At 38.0% G+C, this 17,889-nt stretch overlaps 1 protein-coding gene across 3 annotated transcripts in view; it reads left to right on the top strand.

The window, feature by feature from the left end:
• LOC127416588 (DISP complex protein LRCH3-like) overlaps positions 1–17,889 on the top strand; it is a 53,457-nt gene that overhangs the window by 20,754 nt on the left and 14,814 nt on the right. Inside the window, exons 7-22 of one of the 3 annotated variants that reach the window (XM_051656008.1) lie at positions 2,968–3,061; positions 3,178–3,304; positions 7,400–7,545; positions 7,627–7,703; positions 8,047–8,092; positions 8,189–8,329; positions 11,454–11,501; positions 11,657–11,710; positions 12,426–12,506; positions 13,670–13,741; positions 14,301–14,334; positions 14,439–14,552; positions 15,108–15,208; positions 15,430–15,567; positions 15,673–15,750; positions 16,277–17,203. In XM_051656008.1, the coding sequence (XP_051511968.1) occupies positions 2,968–3,061; positions 3,178–3,304; positions 7,400–7,545; positions 7,627–7,703; positions 8,047–8,092; positions 8,189–8,329; positions 11,454–11,501; positions 11,657–11,710; positions 12,426–12,506; positions 13,670–13,741; positions 14,301–14,334; positions 14,439–14,552; positions 15,108–15,208; positions 15,430–15,567; positions 15,673–15,750; positions 16,277–16,474 (1,549 nt within the window). In that variant the 3' untranslated portion in view covers positions 16,475–17,203. Of the gene's footprint in view, positions 1–2,967; positions 3,062–3,177; positions 3,305–7,399; positions 7,546–7,626; positions 7,704–8,046; positions 8,093–8,188; positions 8,330–11,453; positions 11,502–11,656; positions 11,711–12,425; positions 12,507–13,669; positions 13,742–14,300; positions 14,335–14,438; positions 14,553–15,107; positions 15,209–15,429; positions 15,568–15,672; positions 15,751–16,276; positions 17,204–17,889 lie in introns of those variants that run through there. The other 2 variants (XM_051656010.1, XM_051656009.1) reach the window with 2 other exon arrangements.

Here is a 17,889-nt window from a genome sequence, read left to right as displayed (position 1 = left end):
CAGTAACCATAGTTTAACCATGGTATTTGTTGTAAAACCATAGTAACCATGGTTACTTTATAGTAATCTATATAAAAACCATGGTTACTATGTGGATACAGTATACTGTATTCAAATTATGGTTTCTGCCAAAATAAAAACATGGTTAGCCTACTACAGTCATTGTTACTACAATATTACTATAGTAAAACCATGGTTTCCACCATAAACTATGGTTACTACAGCCTACAATATCACAATAGTAAAGCCATGGTTTCTGCCAATAAACATGGTTACTACAAGGTTAGTACAACCATGGTAAATGTATTGCTACGGAACGTAAAACTATTGTGAGGGAACACAAAACGTATTGCAAGAACATGCAAAACAATTTCAGGAAAAAAATCCCACTATATCCTCTTAAGGGCTCTGTAAAAGTCATTGCAAAAATGGCTCTGAAAAGTGAAGTTAGTTTTGAGAAAAGCTCTATGTCACTTGCTTTTGATATTTGGTTTGTATTACAAAAACATCCTTTTATTTTTAAGTGTGGGTTAAGGGTCCAAATACTTTTTGGAGCCACTGCATGTTACGTTGCACACTGTCAAACATTGTTTAGCTCAGCTGGATGTGCTTGGCCATACTGTTGATGAATCTCCTCCCTGGTTTTCTCTCGCACTCAAATCCATTTGATACAGTTTGGACTACTGTTTATCGCTATATCTGTCAGAGGACGCACAAAGTAGGGTGATTCTGCAGATAAGAGGGGAGGGAAAGGAAAAGACATAGACAGTGAGAGAGAGATTGGATTGATCGGAATGAAGGTATAAAGAAGAGAGAGTTTGTAGCCGAACAGGAAGACTGCAGCAGGCACAGATGAAATGATGTAGAGATCATAATCAAACTTTACATGTTTGCTTTCCAGTGTTGTTGTTGATCATGCTCGTGATGTATATGGTATAATCACCTTATTTTAGCATTTGTAAGTGTTATTCTAAAATGTGGATGTCTCTAGTTTTTGCATTTTTGTTGAGTTGACATAGCCCATATTCATTTAAAATGTTCTATCTGGTATAGACCATTTCAAGGACGTAAACAATAACAAAGGAATATGAACACTACTGCTCATGTCTAGCCCTGAAGCATTTCCGGTTGCAGCATTTTTTTTTTTTAATGCAGAACTGTCAAAATAAAATTAGTAGAGCGTACTTTGAGTCTAGCTAAAACAGAACAAATATGATATATGCAAAACTGAAAATAAACAATGAGGTGTCTTTACTGGATCCTTTAAATAAGACACTTGAGTCAACGTTTCTCAAAGAACATCAAACATTTACCTGAATTGACTTATCCAGACGTGTTGTTGATACTGTGCACATCTACGCAAGAGAGGCGATGAAAGTGTATTGTAGTTTAGATGCTCACAATTATTTCCTCCATGGCAAGGTCGGGAATATTGGATCGCTTCTACTATAATCAATGAAGCTGTTAACGCAGACAAGCGTATATTTATTATATTCCTTGTGTCTCTTTCTTCTGAGCTAACTTTTATACTACTCTAGCTACTCTGAGAACTTGGCAGTGCTGCTGATAATGTTACATTTTGTGTTACACATTGCTTATGTTCCTCATTTGTAAGTTGCTTTGGATAAAAGTGTCTGCTGAATGACTAAATGTAAATGACTTTCGAAGCTTTATTCAGTATGGTAGAAGCGATCTATAGTCACTTTTAGCGCCCGTAAAGAAATAGTCTCACTCAACTAGCCAGCTAAACTCTGGCATAAAGTTCCTTAACTTACCAGAGATAAGATGTGTGATCCAGTTGTTAGTACGGCACGTATCCAGCTGTCTCGCTTCATTGCAGCGGTTGATGCACCCATTTGTGGTTTGTTTTCGGCAGTGGCGGACTGGCCATTGGGAGAACCGGGACTTTTCCCGGTGGGCCGGCCGCAAAATGGGGCCGCATGGGCCACCGCGTTATGCAGAACGTGCCACAAAAAGGCGGCGCGATATGCGGAAGGGGGCAGCGAAATGCAAAAAAGGAGAGCAAAATACAAAACAGACACAAGCAGCATATCTATCAACCACAAATAATATCATATTGAGCAGCAGCCATCGGAGTTGCATTGGAGTGACGTCACCTCCCCTCTTCAAATGATTGGCTAGAGGAGGAACTGTCGATCAAGAACTAGTAGAACAATAGGGATGTAAAATGCCCCCTGATTTACATGAAACTCTACTCACAAGTTTTGGAAAATCATGCGCAGAACTTGGAAACAAAAGCAAAGAAAAATACAGCGTAAGCGTACAAAAAAATAAAAATATGAGCAAAATTGTCAGAGCACAAAAAACGGTAATATAACAAAGGAAAACATGATTTTGTCTGCAATTCTGATGACTTTGCTTTCATTTTTTTGTTGTTTTCTTAAAGCATATTTTAAATGTGTTTATATCTTTTTGATTCATGCTTTTTATTTATTTTTGCGCATATTATTTTTTTGATCTGCGCTTATTATTTTTTGATTCACGCTTATTATTTTGATTCACACTTATTATTTTTGGATCCGTGACTGCAATACATTTGGCGGGATTTTGATCCCATAGACACCTGTGAACACTTAAAAAAATAACAATCTTAAGACTGTTTTTACTAAAGTTGAAAATTAAGATGTTATTAAAACATTGAAAACTCTCAATATACTTACTGGTTGCAAAACTAGTCTAATAATATAGTCTTTAGGAAACTTTTAGGCTACCAATAGGTAAAAATATATTTCAAATACATTTCAAGGATTAATTATTACGAGTCAAATGGTTACTATCTAGATGTTATTAACTATTTTGGAGTAACTTCCCACACATACTGTTCATTTCTGTTTATTTGTTTTTTGAGAATTAAAATACTGTGCGATTATTCGTGTTTGATCACCACAAAACAGACCACAGAAGATTTTTCTTAAGCGTTCTCTTTGCTCTGTTCCCATCATTTAGTGTGGAGGATTTATATTCCGGTCGGCTGTACGGAGCTCTGGACTCTGGCTTTAACAGTGTGGACAGCGGAGACAAGAGATGGTCAGGAAATGAGGCAAGTGCTTCTCAGGTCTCCAAAATGTAATCAGATCAACCACACCACACGTTTTTCTCCATTATGTATCGCTCATTTTATTTGTGTTATTAAATCTGTTCTGTACTTTCTTACAGCCTTCAGATGAGTTGTCAGACTTGCCATTGAGAGTAGCGGAAATCACCAAAGAGCAAAGACAGAGAAGAGATCGAGAGAGAGAACGTGACGAGCACCGGACGGGATCTCACGTGACTAATGGCACATGTAAGAGGAAATCTACACTTATAAAACAGATAGTAACAGACAGACTCTAAATTCTGATTGAATGAGTTACAGTCGACGCTGTTGTAAAAACATCAGCTGATTTCTGTATTAACACTGCAGTGTGTAAACACTAGTGTCACCAAATGGAATTGCAGAAATTAATGTTGTTTTCAGACATATTTTCAAATGCACCCTCCGTCTGCCAGTGGTCGAAAATAGTGATAGACCCACGCCAAACTGACGCCATTGGTTGAGCCAATATTGCGGTGTCAAGCTGGTTTGTAGTTCCAACAAACACAGCATTTTGGAAAGCCCTACAGACCCACAGTGTTTTCACTTTTTAAGGAAATCGGCATATTAGTGGCTTACTTGTATTGATCTCTATATTTTAAGCTGATGGACGACAAAGTATTTTTACTTCGAAAACCTGCAATTGTAATGGAAAACTGTTTTAAAAACTGTTTCTTAGTGTTTCCAGACCTGGAAAAGTCATGAAAATTAATTACTTTTTAAAAGTCATGGAAATTTCTGTAGTGAATTAAATTTTTTCTATTTACGCTTTGCACTATAGATGTTCTTGTTTTAGGTTCGCGTAGAGTAAAAATATGCTCACAAGCCATAGTTATTTCCGATTAGTGAGCGATTTGGTCTTTTTAGTCACTTTTTTCCATGAATGAATCAAACCAGTTCACACATCATCTGAGTGATTCATTAGTGAATCTGTCTGAATCAAAATCCAGTAATCACAGATGACTGGAAAGGTAAAAAAAGTCATGGAGATTTATTGGTCAAAAAGTGTGGGGACCACTGAGGGGTGTTCCTTAGCACAACTAATCTATACATGGCATCCATATCAATAAATATTTGGGCTTGGAAATTTAACGCGTTTATAACTGCAATTAATAATATACTGTTTAATGCGTAAAAAAACAAAAAAAAACATTAACACAATAAATGTGGTATTTGTATTTTTTAATTCCTAACAGTTCACTAATGTTTTCCCCCACTTCCTGTGGCTAAAATTGCCATATATAAACTTCATTACACATGTCATACAGGGCTCCAGACTGTGATTAAAATGGTCGCAAATGGGACCAAAAATAATTGATTGCGACAATAATTAAAAATGTAGTCGCCGTTGGCGACAGTCGGGTTCATATGCGGTTTCGTCAGATATCATCTTGAGTTATTGAATACATCTTTAGAGCGCACACCACTAGTGTGTCTCGAGCCGCTTTTCACCCGTTCTGTTGTGATGAGCTCGATGCACCGCACGCAACAACAAACCCAGTGTGAGAGGGTTTGAACAAATGACTCTCTTCAACCGGGTCTTTTTCATGAATCACTCGAAAAGAACTGAGGGTGTGAACTCAGGAGCTCAGGTTAGCAGTTTGAATTAGAGTCACTTTCTCAGCGAATCGGCCGTCAGTGAGCTCACAATGGGGTTTCAGGCTACTTTATAATTAAAAGTCCCGTATTGCTTACAATTTTTTTTTTTTCTGGTAATTATTGATTGGAGTAGCACAATAAACTGCATCTGGGATTTCATTCAATTTGCACTCTTGTAGTCTTTGTGTCTGGGCCACAGTAAAGAAAGACTAAGGCTGTTCTTTTTTTATTATTATTATTATTTTTTTATCCCTTTTTCTCCCAATTTGGAATGCCCAATTCCCACTACTTAGTAGGTCCTCGTGGTGGCGCGGTTACTCACCTCCATGTGTCCAGGTGGCGGAGGACAAGTCTCAGTTGCCTCCGCTTCTGAGACAGTCAATCCGCGCATCTAATCACATGACTTGTGCATGACACCGCGGAGACTCCGCATGTGGAGGCTTATGCTATTCTCCGCGATCCATGCACAACTTAGCACACGCCCCACTGAGAGCGAGAACCACTAATCGCGACCACGAGGAGGTTACCCCATGTGACTCTACCCTCCCTAGCAACTGGGCCAATTTGGTTGCTTAGGAGACCTGGCTGGAGTCACCAAGCACATCCTGAATTCGAACTTGCGACTCCAAGGGTGGTAGTCAGCATCAGTACTCGCTGAGCTACCCAGGCCCCCAATTAAGGCTGTTTTTGAACATCAAGAACAGCTATTCAGAGTTCTGTTCAAGATGCAAAACAGGCAAAGGGACGCTTTTACATATGCTTCGGTCTTGCACAGAATTGGAGCAATACTGGAAAGGGGTCTTGGATGCAATTGCAGAAGTTGCTGGTGTTGAAATCCCCCCCAACCCCAGGCTTACTCTCTTAGGGGATATATCAGTGTTTCCAGAACAAAATTGTTAATTTTAGGTTTGTAAGGATGGCACTAATAGCTGCCAATAAGTGTTTAACTTTTTTATTGAAAGCCCCTAAACCACCCACTATTTGTGGATGAAAGAGTTATCCTCTTATATTCCCCTGGAAAAAAATAACATTTTGTGTGAAGAAGCATCAGGACATGTTCGAAAAATACTGGGGTGGTTTTCTTTCTTATCTCAAAACAATAGGGTAAAATAGGTAGTAATTTTATTTCTCTAGTCTCCCATTTCTTATTTTGTTACATATATGTATGTATGTATCTATCGGCGTATATGTTTACCGATATGCGCAGATATGAAAACTTTTTTCAGAACATATAATGCAGAAAACAGTGCTTTAGAATTGGTGTCATTACGTAGTTTGTCCAGCATAGTGCGCTCCGACTCCACTGTTTACAAAGCTGGCTCTGCAGACAGGGCGGATTTAAGCAGTGCGGTATTAAGCGGTGCGGAGTTGAGCGGTGTCTTCTCGGGAAGTTGCTAACTAGTTTGTGAAATACTGTACATACTGGAAAGTTAATAAACAATGACCCCATCATTTTTCCTTTTCAATATAACTAATATAACATTAACCCTGTCCCTGACAACCATGTCACTCATGTTTATCACATCTGTTTGCTGTGTTAGCCAGCTATAGTTTGTCAGTGCAGTCAGTAATGTAGCAGATTGAAAGGTAAACATCAGAGCATCTTTTTGCAGCTCAGCAGACAACGGTGCGGTGGTGGACTGTGTCTGTTGAGTGTTGATTTCATGCTACGATGTTACCTAGTTGGTGAGACGCAATGCTGGTCCATCTTTTACTCTCTGTGACAACGAGCTTATAGCTAACTAGCTAATCACGTAGCTACTTTCATTGCTTGTCAGCTGAGTGGAAGCTAATGTGTAAACATGTATTCACCAAACTGTTTTGTTCAGGATTCACAGTTTGGTACCCCCTTCAATTGAACAATTCCAGTCATTGCATTTACAAAATGTAATATATAAAAGTCTGGTTTTCCACCATTGAAAGTTTCCCTTGAACTTGACTCGGCAGGTGTAAATGCTTCTTGTTTTACAACCTGCCAATAATTGACTGGCAGTATTAAAATAGTTAGCATTTGACTGATACTAAACAGTGCTACTGATATTTATTTAGCTATTTATTTTATTTTTATTTATTCTTTATTTTAATGGTCAGCATTTGACTGATACTAAACATACAGTACTGATGATTTTTTAGCTATTTATTGTATTTTTATTTATTCTTTATTTTCTCAGTGTTCATTTCTAGAATTTGTTGACAGTGTATAATAATAATGTCAAATATTCTTTAATAAAAATATTTAAGAAAGCAGACTTCTGAGTACCTTTGCTTAGTCATGTCGGTGAACAGTCCACATAGAAAAAGTCTGTTTTCATTCCAGCTGAAAAATGAACTATATTGGCCACCATATCAGTAATCTGTGAATTTTCCCCCTCTAAAATCAGTATCGCTCTCAATCCCGTATCGGTTGGGCTCTAGTATATATATGCATATCTTCTTTATATTGTGTATTTGTGTATATACTGTATATGTAATATATTGGTTGGCACTACAGGGTTTGAAGAGCTGGGGTTTTGTTCTTTGAAACAAAGTATAAAGTAATTATATATATAATTACAAGTAATTTAATGTTTGTTTTTATGTACCACGATTAATTGTGATTAATCACAGGAAACTATGGTTTAATCACAGCCCTAATAAGTATGCATGAGGGTGAATGTTATTCACATGCATGTTGACTGTACCTGATTCTTTATCTCTTTTCTTTAGTGGAGTCGGAGCTTGAACAGATAGACTTCATTGACAGCTGTACTGGGGAGGAGGATGAGGAGGATGGGCAGAGCCGGAGAAGGGCAGAGCCAGTCAGCCTCAGCTCCCAGTTCATGGCCTACATTGAAAGACGAATCACCAGAGAGGTACTATGCTTGCTGACATCAGCCTGTCAGGTGTTGTCATATCCCACATTGGTTACATTAAATTTACCGATGTGTTTCTAGGGTTCACCTGTGAAGACCAGCCCATCAAGAGATTTCAGAACTGAGGACCCAAGACGCCAAAGCTCCTTGCATAACCGGTACTAACTTGCTCTTAACACGATGTAACAGGATCTACATTGTATTCTATACAGTTTTGTAGCATTTTATTAATTCTAGTTATAATTATATATAATATTAGTCAAAGTTTTTCACCGAAAATGATTGTACTGTAATATAGATTTCACAACCATTGTCCAACCATTTGTTTTTAAGAATTTTATATGTAAATGAGCTCTGTTATGATTTTAGATTAAGTTGCTGAATTCTAAATAAGTTTTGATATGTAAGTGTGGTTGGTTGGTTGTGATGTCATAACCACGGTGATCTTGAAGGAGCTGTTTTTGTAGCTTTGTTTGTCATGAACTGTTGTTCTCTTTACAGTGGTGGGTCAGATACAGCTGCCTCTTCTATATATGCTCACAGTCAGGTAAGTGTAACTGTACGTACACACTCTTTCACATTATACAGTCAATTAAAAAACTCATGTGTTTTACTGTGTTATCTTTCTGGTTTTATGTGTTAGCGTACGGTCAATGTGGCATCAGGTTCTGGTGGTGGTGTGGAGCGAGTGAGACGAGAAGCTCACTTAGCAGCACTGCGGTACGAGGAGGAACGTCAGACAACCAGATCAGTCCAGAGAGAAGCTGTTATGAACTTTGTCAAGGTACACACATACACGCACACACACACACACACACACACAATTACCTACACTGAGCTTTCACTCCAACATGAGCGGGAACAGTTTGTAATCATAAAGTACTAAACCTTGCTTCATTGGAAATGCTATTGGTACTATTACTCACTGTGTTTTTAACCGTTTGCCCCGATGGTGGAAAAGCGCTTATAGTTTCATCATAAAGGTGCACTCAGTAATGTTCTTGTTTTTTTCTTGAGCACAGACAGGATTTAGCAGAAAATCCCAGTCGCTCTTTTCCAAACAATGAAAATGGATGGTCATTTATACTGTCAAGCTCCAAAATGGACAGAAAAGCACTCTAAAAGTTGCATACAAGCAGTCCATACGACTTGTGCACTAGCGGTGTAAATTACAAATTTAATCACAATTCGATCTTATATCGATTCTCTTAGCCAGCAATCCGATGTTTGCTGATACCTCAAAGTCTGCAGCGATTTCAACTTGATTCATTTCAGGGGCCTGCGATCGATATTACGATATTATGTGCCTATTTTACACAATCAATTAAATTTATTATCTCACAAATGCAACCAAAATATAATTTTAATATTTTATTGAGCTCTCTGAAAAGTCCGAATCCAATATCCACGTTGGGACATCCACAACAAAATAAGGTGCTTCAGTTAAGACAGAAAAAAATCTTGTAAGTCATACAAGTGATCATCAATCGTTTGATGACAGCTCATTGCCTTAAGGAATGAAGGAAACACTACAGTGACAATTTGTCATCTCTACAACAGTCAAGCAAGTCTTTTTATTGGCCATATCTTCCACGGTTGTATTGAAAAATTCTGTTACAGTTTATTGTGATAAATGTTAATAAGGGTGAAGATGTGAAAAGTCTTACAATTGATGCAGGCGCAGGGCAGGTGTTTTATCTTTTCCTCGTCAGCGCTGTTCAGAATATTGCAGCTATTTAACCGTTTGGCATGGAAAATTCTCATGTAGAATTCAAATGTGCCAAGATTTCGATGATCCGCTCTGTGCTATCCTGTCACCGGAGCTCGCAGCCATGTTGACACGCTTGCACGGAGAGAGCAGAGCGCAACTTCAGGCTTCAATCAATCCGCTCACACTTCCGTGCCCTTATAAATTGAGATGAATATCATAAGGTTGCTGCATCGCCTGACAGAAATGCATATGGCTCTGGCTGGCATGAGAATTTCAAAATAAATGTGCATCTTAAAAAAATTAACATCGATGTTTACGCGTTGAATTGATGAAATTGTATCGTTGGTGATTTGATCAATGCATCGATCCAGATCGATGGATCGTTACAGCCCCTATTGTGCAATATATTAAAATTCTCTGAAGTCGTACTAGAGCTTTGTGTGCGGAACATACCGAATTTTAAGTCATTATTCACTGAAAATCTCAAATATCATTCTGGTTACAGAGAGTGTTTCTCAATGCAAAAAAACGGACTAGTGTTCTTATGAAGACCAATCTTGCCAAGCTCTCTTAGAAAGACAGGAGGATGTAGAACTAGGGCTGGGTGATATGGCAAAAAAATCACGTAGCTTGTTGAGCGCATTACCGCAGAGACGTAGCGTGTGTGGAGGCTTCACGCTATTCTCCGTGGCATCTACGCACAACTCACCACGTGCCCCACCGAGAGCGAGAACCACATTATAGTGACCACGAAGAGGTTACCCCATGTGACTCTACCCTCCCTAGCAACCGGGCCAATTTGGTTGCTTAGGTTACCTAGCTGGAGTCACTCAGTACGTCCTGGATTCGAACTCGCGTATCCAGGGGTGGTAGTCAGCGTCATTACTCACTGAGCTTCCCAGGCCCCCGATTTTTTTTTTTAACTTTTAAATGTGCTCCAACGTGATTCAAATTGCATGTTCTTTATTATAATGCAAGGCAGCCTGGTTAGAGAAATCCACGTTGTTTTCATTATAGGACACAAAGGTGTGCAAGAACAATTTACAAAAAAAAGTGCACCACAGGGGGAAGTTGTCAACAGAGTGTAAATGTAAAATAAATTAAAATCTAATAAACCCAGATGTTCAGAAATAATACAGTAAAATAAGAAAACTGCAAAATACTTCTTAGCCAGTGTAGGTATGTATTTTATCTGAACCAAGTCTATCAAGAAAGTTATTTAGAAATCAATATCTACTAAAGTTTATCTAGAAAGTACTCATTGTATATCAAACAATTTGTGTGTATATTCATAAACCCCTGCAGATGGAGACGCGCTGCGCCCTTTTGCGGTTCATGAAATGATCGCTTGACAAATGTTGACAGTGCACTTGAAACTCGTCACAGAACAAAGCAATAATTAGCGATCTATCTTAATCATCATGGTAAAAGGAGCAGCGAATGTATGATTCTCCCGTATATAGCCTATCCGTATGATTTGAAATGAAGCACCCATAATTGTCACGTAACTAACGCTTTTTTATGGGTAAAAGGAAAAGAAAGGGACCGTTCATCAACATGCGCATGCCGAGGCCAGTTATGGTCTTAAGCCTATATATTCATGCATGATGGATGAAGTTGAGCTACAGTCAAACTGTGTACAATCGTACTGGGAATATTAACGCTGTCTTTTATATCAGTCTCCGTGTTGTTAACCTGTCACGTTCATTTGGAGCATTATCATAACAACAGTCAGGTTTCGCAGGACTAGTCACATGTTAAAAGAATAAAGTCTGTAAACCCTTGTTTTTTCCATGTTTTTATTACTTTAAATCATGCCCAACAAAACGTGGACGATGTATAATGGCTCTCACGAGCTGCCAGACTTTTGCGAGCTTACAGTGGGAAAACACTTCCTTTATCTGACTCCGTAGTACCGGGTTTTTGCCCACAAGTCACCATCTGATGCATCCTCAATATTTAGCCTGAACAAGAACACATCCGGGTAATTTTATGGATTCTTGTTACTTGCATTCTTGAGTATTGAAATTGAACTTCGGCAGTGGGTGATGATGTCGAACGAGTCTATGGGAACGTAAGAACACAAAAGAACGCACATTGAGAAAAAGCCTGAATTTTTTTCATTTTTGGGTGAACTATCCCTTTAATTAATACTACTGCCACCATGATGGGAAGATTTGTTTCTTTGTACTTTTAGAATAAATCGTCTCCGAGTCCAACGAAGCTCAGTCCAACAGACAGTGAGGTAAATGTCTTCCTGATCACTCCTCTTCTTCAGTTATTACACCGACATATTCATTACCTCCCCACCCCTCAGTTCATTCTGCACCCCCATAGTCTGCTGTGTGTGAGTGGCCCTGTAGTGTTACCTGTAGTCTTATGTGTACTGTCCCACCCCAGAGTCTGTACCCCTCCAGACATTCCACTCACACAGATGACTCCGCCCTCTTTATGGTAAGAGCCAATCAGCTCAGTACATCTGACTCAACCAATCACATTCACACTTCGCCCTCTGTTTCACCTCATTTCTCAGAACAAACCACTCTGTGTGTTCATTTTCTTTAACAGATGTCTTTCCAAATCAAAGTCACAATACAACTTTATAGCTAAAATTGTACGAAACAAATTAACATCAGCTTTTACTGAAATATCTTCATCCAAACTCCCCTGTGCTGTTTTAAAGGGATAGTCCTACAAAAAATGCTAATTCTGTCATCATTTACTGACCCTTATATATTGTTTTAAACCCATATAACTTGCTTTCTTCCGTGGAACTCAAAACGAGATGTTAGGCAGAATGTTAGTGATCGAGACCCTCAGTCACCATTTACTTCCATTGGATATAAAAAATATGCAGTGAAATAAATGGTGTCTGAGGCTAAGATTCTGCCTAACATCTCACTTTGTGTTCCATGTAAGAAACAAGTACATACCGGTTTGGAACAACATGAGAGTGAGTAAATAATGCCAGAATTTTCATTTGTAGGTGAACTATTCCTTCAACTGCTAACCTTCTAACCTGCTTTAATATTAGGTTCGCTTTTCCCAAATAGTGTCTTTAACATGCCTGTCCTGCTGCTTTGCTTGTCTCCTCTCTTTCCTCCCTCCCTGTCTGTCTCTCTTTCTCTCTATTTCTGTCTTTCTCTCTCTCATGTTCCTTTTATGTCAGAGTGAATTTGAGGCTCTACTAATTTTTGAGATAGACACAAACACCAACACTATAAAGAAGAGACCAGACCCTCACAAACAGGTGAAAGATACACACACACACACACGCATACACACACACACAGAGACTTAGTAAAAGAAAACAACTTTATATTTACTTTATATACGTGCATATGTACCCTAGGAGTGGGAATCACAAGGTAACTGGTGATACAATATAAAATCAATATTTAGTGTGATTATTTGTGGTGTATTGCGATTCAAAACTACAATATATTGTGTTATTTCACTCATTGTTTCTCATTCCTCTTCATCAGACTTGAGATAACTGTTTTCAAATCACCAAATGCATTGTTAAATTAATATAAAAGTGCCAGTTTACAAAACAAGGCCAGTTTATTTCCTAATATCTGTGAACAATGCAAAGCCATAAGCATACAAGATCATAATGTAGCGAGTCTTTCTAAAAATTATCTTAGTATTTATGAATACGGTAGTAGCCCAAACACTTTAAAACATGATTTATTACAACACAGTTTCAGTACACAAAAGTGTAAAAGATTTCACCTAAAAGATTAGCCTGTTTTATATAGGTACTAACATTTTTGTCAAAATACCTCAGTTAATGTTACTATTGTAAAATCGTGATCAGTTTTATTAAGGGAGGGTGATTGTGTAAAGCATGATAACTGCACCTTCTAAGGGACTGTTGTTGAATTTCTAGATTGATTTAGCAAGAAGAATTTTTTTCCCATCAACAAAATATTAATGTGGAAAAATGTAAATAATAATATTGATATTTGCCATGCAATCACAATACTTTAACATATCGATATTTTTTTCCCACCTCTAATGTACGCAGACATACATTTTCTTTACATATTTATATATGAAACAATTTTACATTTAGGTTGTTGGCAAAAAGCATTTTTGTTTTTTTTTGGACAGATTTATGTAACTTCTGGTGACATTTCTTCCACCTTATGCTTTTATTAATTTATTTTATTTTTTGCATATCTTGGTTAGAAATACTCTCACAGATCAGATTTACTTTTGAACTTTTTTTCCTCTTACTCGATCTGTGTAGTGTGTGGTGTTGAGAACTTCATGTGGTAATAAAACTAAAGGAATTCTTTAACTCCCATACACATTCTCAAACCTTCTATTCATTTCCTGCTTTCATTCCTTTCTTTCTCCTCATTGTTTTCCATTCTACCCATTCGGCGTTTCTCTGTGGCTGGCTAGTCTCTTTCTGCTGTGCCGCTGGATGGGTGCGTTTCTCCTGCTTTAGCTGTCGCCGCCTCCTGTACACCGCAGGTACTGCGCTGCATGCTGCTGCTGGAGTTGCTCTGCCAGAGCACTTATAGAGTAGAGACAGAAAAGTTTCTTTTTTGGATGCTTTTGCTCATAAAATATAAAAACACCCTGTCCTAACCAGGCATAAAATGGCAATAGCTTCAAGCAATAAATCCCATCTTTTGTATGTTAATCTGTGTTTTTGTCCTAGCCAACAACATCAAAGGATTTTGTCTGTTACTTTACTGTCTGATAATTTATGTCACATTTTTTTGGGTAGCTCGGCGCACAATGAAATCTCATTGATCCCGAACCCTACTCAAAAATGATTGGCTGTGATTTTATTGCTTTACGCAGTATTTTGTTTTCATTGAGGACAGAAAAATGACTTTGGACATGGCGCGAGATTTAAGCTGATTTATGTGCATGTTGGTTTAGGGTTAAGAAATTCTCATCAGAATTTTAAATTCATTAAAGTGGTTGCCACAATACAGTGTTCTTTAATGATTATTTCCACTGACTTTTTTTATGTTCTAATTTTTCTCTCCAATTCTTGTTAAACAATTCCTGCCATCGACAGCAAGGTGAAGATTATGCCTCACTGTCACCCACCGGTATGTTTTAGTTGAAATCATAAACCCCTCTTATCTCTCCGTACCTCACTTTTCCCATTCAATCCTTCACTCCATTGTGACTCAACTTCCTGCCTGTCCTACAGCCCTCCAGTCACCCACTTACCCCAGCCCGGCTGCCCCGCCCACCTCTCGCGGTCCCGCTCATCGACCTGAGAGTTACCTGTTTCGGCTGAGTCAGCGAGAGGACAAGAAGAAAGGTATGTGTACCTGACAAGGACGTTCGCTGCTTGTGGGACATTTATGATGTCATCTTGCATAATTGAACACATGGTGCACATACAGTAAACATTATGGGTGAATTTCACGAAATCTGTCGAGCATTTCCGGAGCATATTTCACCCCAAAACCAAAAGAAAAAAATAAGAAATAATTTTTTTTTTTGCATTATGACATTCTACATGACTATCAAGAACATTTCCCCCAAATTACTACAATGTAAAAAAAATTATATTTATTAAATTTTAATTGAATTAAAATCAATTTCATGAAAGCAAACTCATGGTGTCTAAAGGATGTTTACAGCAGTGATTATTAGTAATTATCATAAAATATTTATATAATTATCTAATAATTATTATTGTAAAAGTAAAATTACAGTAATGATAATTAAATGAGCTGTTATGCTTATAAATATGTATGTAATTATAGGATGTTCTGAAATATAATTATATGTGAAGTATGTTTGTTATGACTTTGAATTATGTGATTTCTCAGTGAAGTGGAGTCTAATGTGACACATTTGTGATTTGCAGGAGATTCAGGAGTACAGATGGTGGAGTCTACAGAAGCCACTCCCACACCAAGTCCAGCACCAACTGGAGAGGAGGCGGAGCTGATAGAGCAACTGAGAAGAGTGAGTCAAACAAACTACCACTATACCCTCCTGTTGCCGTGACGATGACAATTTCCTCATGTCATGTGTAGTTAAAAACAGCAAATCTTTTATTAAGCTCTTCTTTTCGTAAGATTGAATTCTTCAAATTAAAATTATAAAAAAACCTTTCTCGATTTTAGCCAAATTAAATTGCTGCACTGCTGTTGTCCTGACTGTCTAATTGTTCATCTTTCCTTTAGAATATTGAGTGTCGACTCAAGGTGTCTTTACCAAGTGACCTTGGGGCCGCTTTGACTGACGGGGTCGTTTTGTGCCATCTGGCCAATCACGTGCGTCCTCGATCCATACCCAGTATCCATGTACCCTCACCAGCAGTGGTATTTGACTGTTTTTGATTTTATTTTGTTCTTAACTGTTTTTATTAGCATTTGTCAGTTTGTGCCTGTTTGCTTATGTATATGTTTCTTATTTTTTCTTTCCAGCCCAAACTGACGATGGCCAAGTGTCGACGGAATGTGGAAAACTTTCTGGAGGCATGTCGCAGAATTGGAGTTCCGCAGGTATCTATGTTAGGTCCTTTAGAGTTTTATGTGCAAGCGATAACACACCATTTTCTCAAGAAAAAGAGTTGTCTGTAATAACTTTTCAAAAATGTACTCTCGTGTGTTTCTCTCGTGTCCTGTAACTAATCTTAAAGTCAACATGAAATAAAAATTGACTTCTACAATTCACTGCAAACTCACTTTCAGGTCTGGCACCATTCCATTCCATTTATCCTGATGGATAAAATCAAGTCCCGCCCTGCATTTTTGTCTAGTTAAATATCCTGTTTTGCTCAGAAATGTGTCACATTACTGAAGTAAAATGCCGTTTCATGTTGACTTTATTTAAACTATCTTGTCTTTTAACATCTTTTGCTTTAATCCCTATGATTGCAGCGCCTCCAAGTGTAATAGCTAATACCACTAACTCTTTCTCTCTCTTCTCCATCCCCTTTCATTTTAAAACCACTCCACATCCTATCAATTCTGTTTTATTTGAACACATTTTCATCTCCTTCTCTGCTCGTTTTGGCTCTGTGGTTAGGATAGCTTGTGTTCAGCAGGGGACGTATTGAAAGGGGAGGTTGTTTGTGTATTCAGGCTGGTTGAGGCCTTGCTCTCCCTGGCCCCGCCCAACCTTCACTCTGCCCCTTCTTCCCAGCTGACTGGTTTTGCCCTCTTTTACCTGTCAATCATGTCGCTGCTCTGTGCTATCTATTGCCACCTGGTGCCAAGTCTTTGAATTGCACTTATGGAGTGATAGCTGCACTAAAATTGATGAGCAGATTTTACACAAAAGCCAGTGTTTGTGTGCACAGATATTACCTTTTATATAGCATTGTCTGAATCGTAGGGTTGGGAATCAAGGACCGGTTCTTATTCAGAACTGGTTCCACGAGTTTTAAAAATACTGGAAACAAATTATTTTCATAATGTTAAGTTCTGAAAAACATTTCTTGAGCACCTGCTTTTTTTCCCCGCCGATGCGGATATAACACCGCACTTAAATACGCAACAACATGTATAAAATACGACCAAATGCGATTTTATATATTTGATTATTTTTATGAGCTGGTTCTGTTAATGAATTTTTCAAGAAGACTCTCAAATTGGTCTCAAACTGAAGACTTAAATCAATGTAATCACTGACATGTTCTTCCACTAACAATGTTTAAAGATAAAGATTTAACAGTTATGTTGTAATAAGTGGTAAGTCAATTAAAACTTAAAATATGTTACCAAAAGTAATATTGTTTATGTTTTTAAATTTATTGTTAAGTATATAGTTAGGATCAATAATTGGAGGGATGGTGGTGGTGGTCGTGGGGGGGAATACCAAAAGAGTCGTCAAGGAACCAAATCGTTGAAGGGTTAGTACACCCAAAAAATGAAAATTGTCTCATCATTTACCAAAAATTGTCTAGCATTTACTTATGCCATCCCAGATGTGTATGACGTTTTATCTTCTGCTGAGCACAAACAAAGATTTTAGAAGAATATTTCAGCTTTGTAGGTCCATACAATGAAATTGAATGGTGGCCAGACCCTTGAAGCTCCAAAGAGCAGATGAAGGGAGCATTAAAGGAATTTATAAGACTCAAGAGGGTTAGTAAATGTCATCTGAAGCGAGCCAATCAGTTTTGGGTGAGAACAGACCAAAATATAATTCCATTTTCACTGTAAATCTTGACAGCGTTCTCCAAGCTTGATTACACTTCCTAGTGCCATCAAGTGCTCTGTGCATGCGTCAAGCACTCGGAAGCTTGACCTCATGATCGTGCCTAAAGACCGCAATGGCAAGGTGTACAGATGAAAAAGGAGTTACACTTTTGTCTGTTTTCACCCAAAACCTATTGGATCACTTCAGATTACATTGATTTAACTACTGGAGTATAATGGATTACTTTAATGTTGCCTATATCTGCTTTTTGGAGCTTTAAAGGTCTGGCCACCATTCACATTCATTGAAATGACCTACAGAGCTGAAATATTCTTCTAAAAATATTTTTGTGTGTTCTTCAGAAGAAAGTCATATACATCTGGGATGGCATGAGGGTGAGTAAATGATAAGATCATTTTAATTTTTGGGTGAACTCTCCCTTTAAGTGGAATCAGAACTAGCAATATTAAATTCCGTATGATTCCCATACCTACTGA

The sequence above is a fragment of the Myxocyprinus asiaticus genome, chromosome 26 (genome assembly GCF_019703515.2).
Source record: "Myxocyprinus asiaticus isolate MX2 ecotype Aquarium Trade chromosome 26, UBuf_Myxa_2, whole genome shotgun sequence".
In the NCBI taxonomy this organism is placed as follows: Eukaryota; Metazoa; Chordata; class Actinopteri; order Cypriniformes; family Catostomidae; genus Myxocyprinus; species Myxocyprinus asiaticus.
This window is presented reverse-complemented; position numbering and strand designations above follow the sequence as displayed.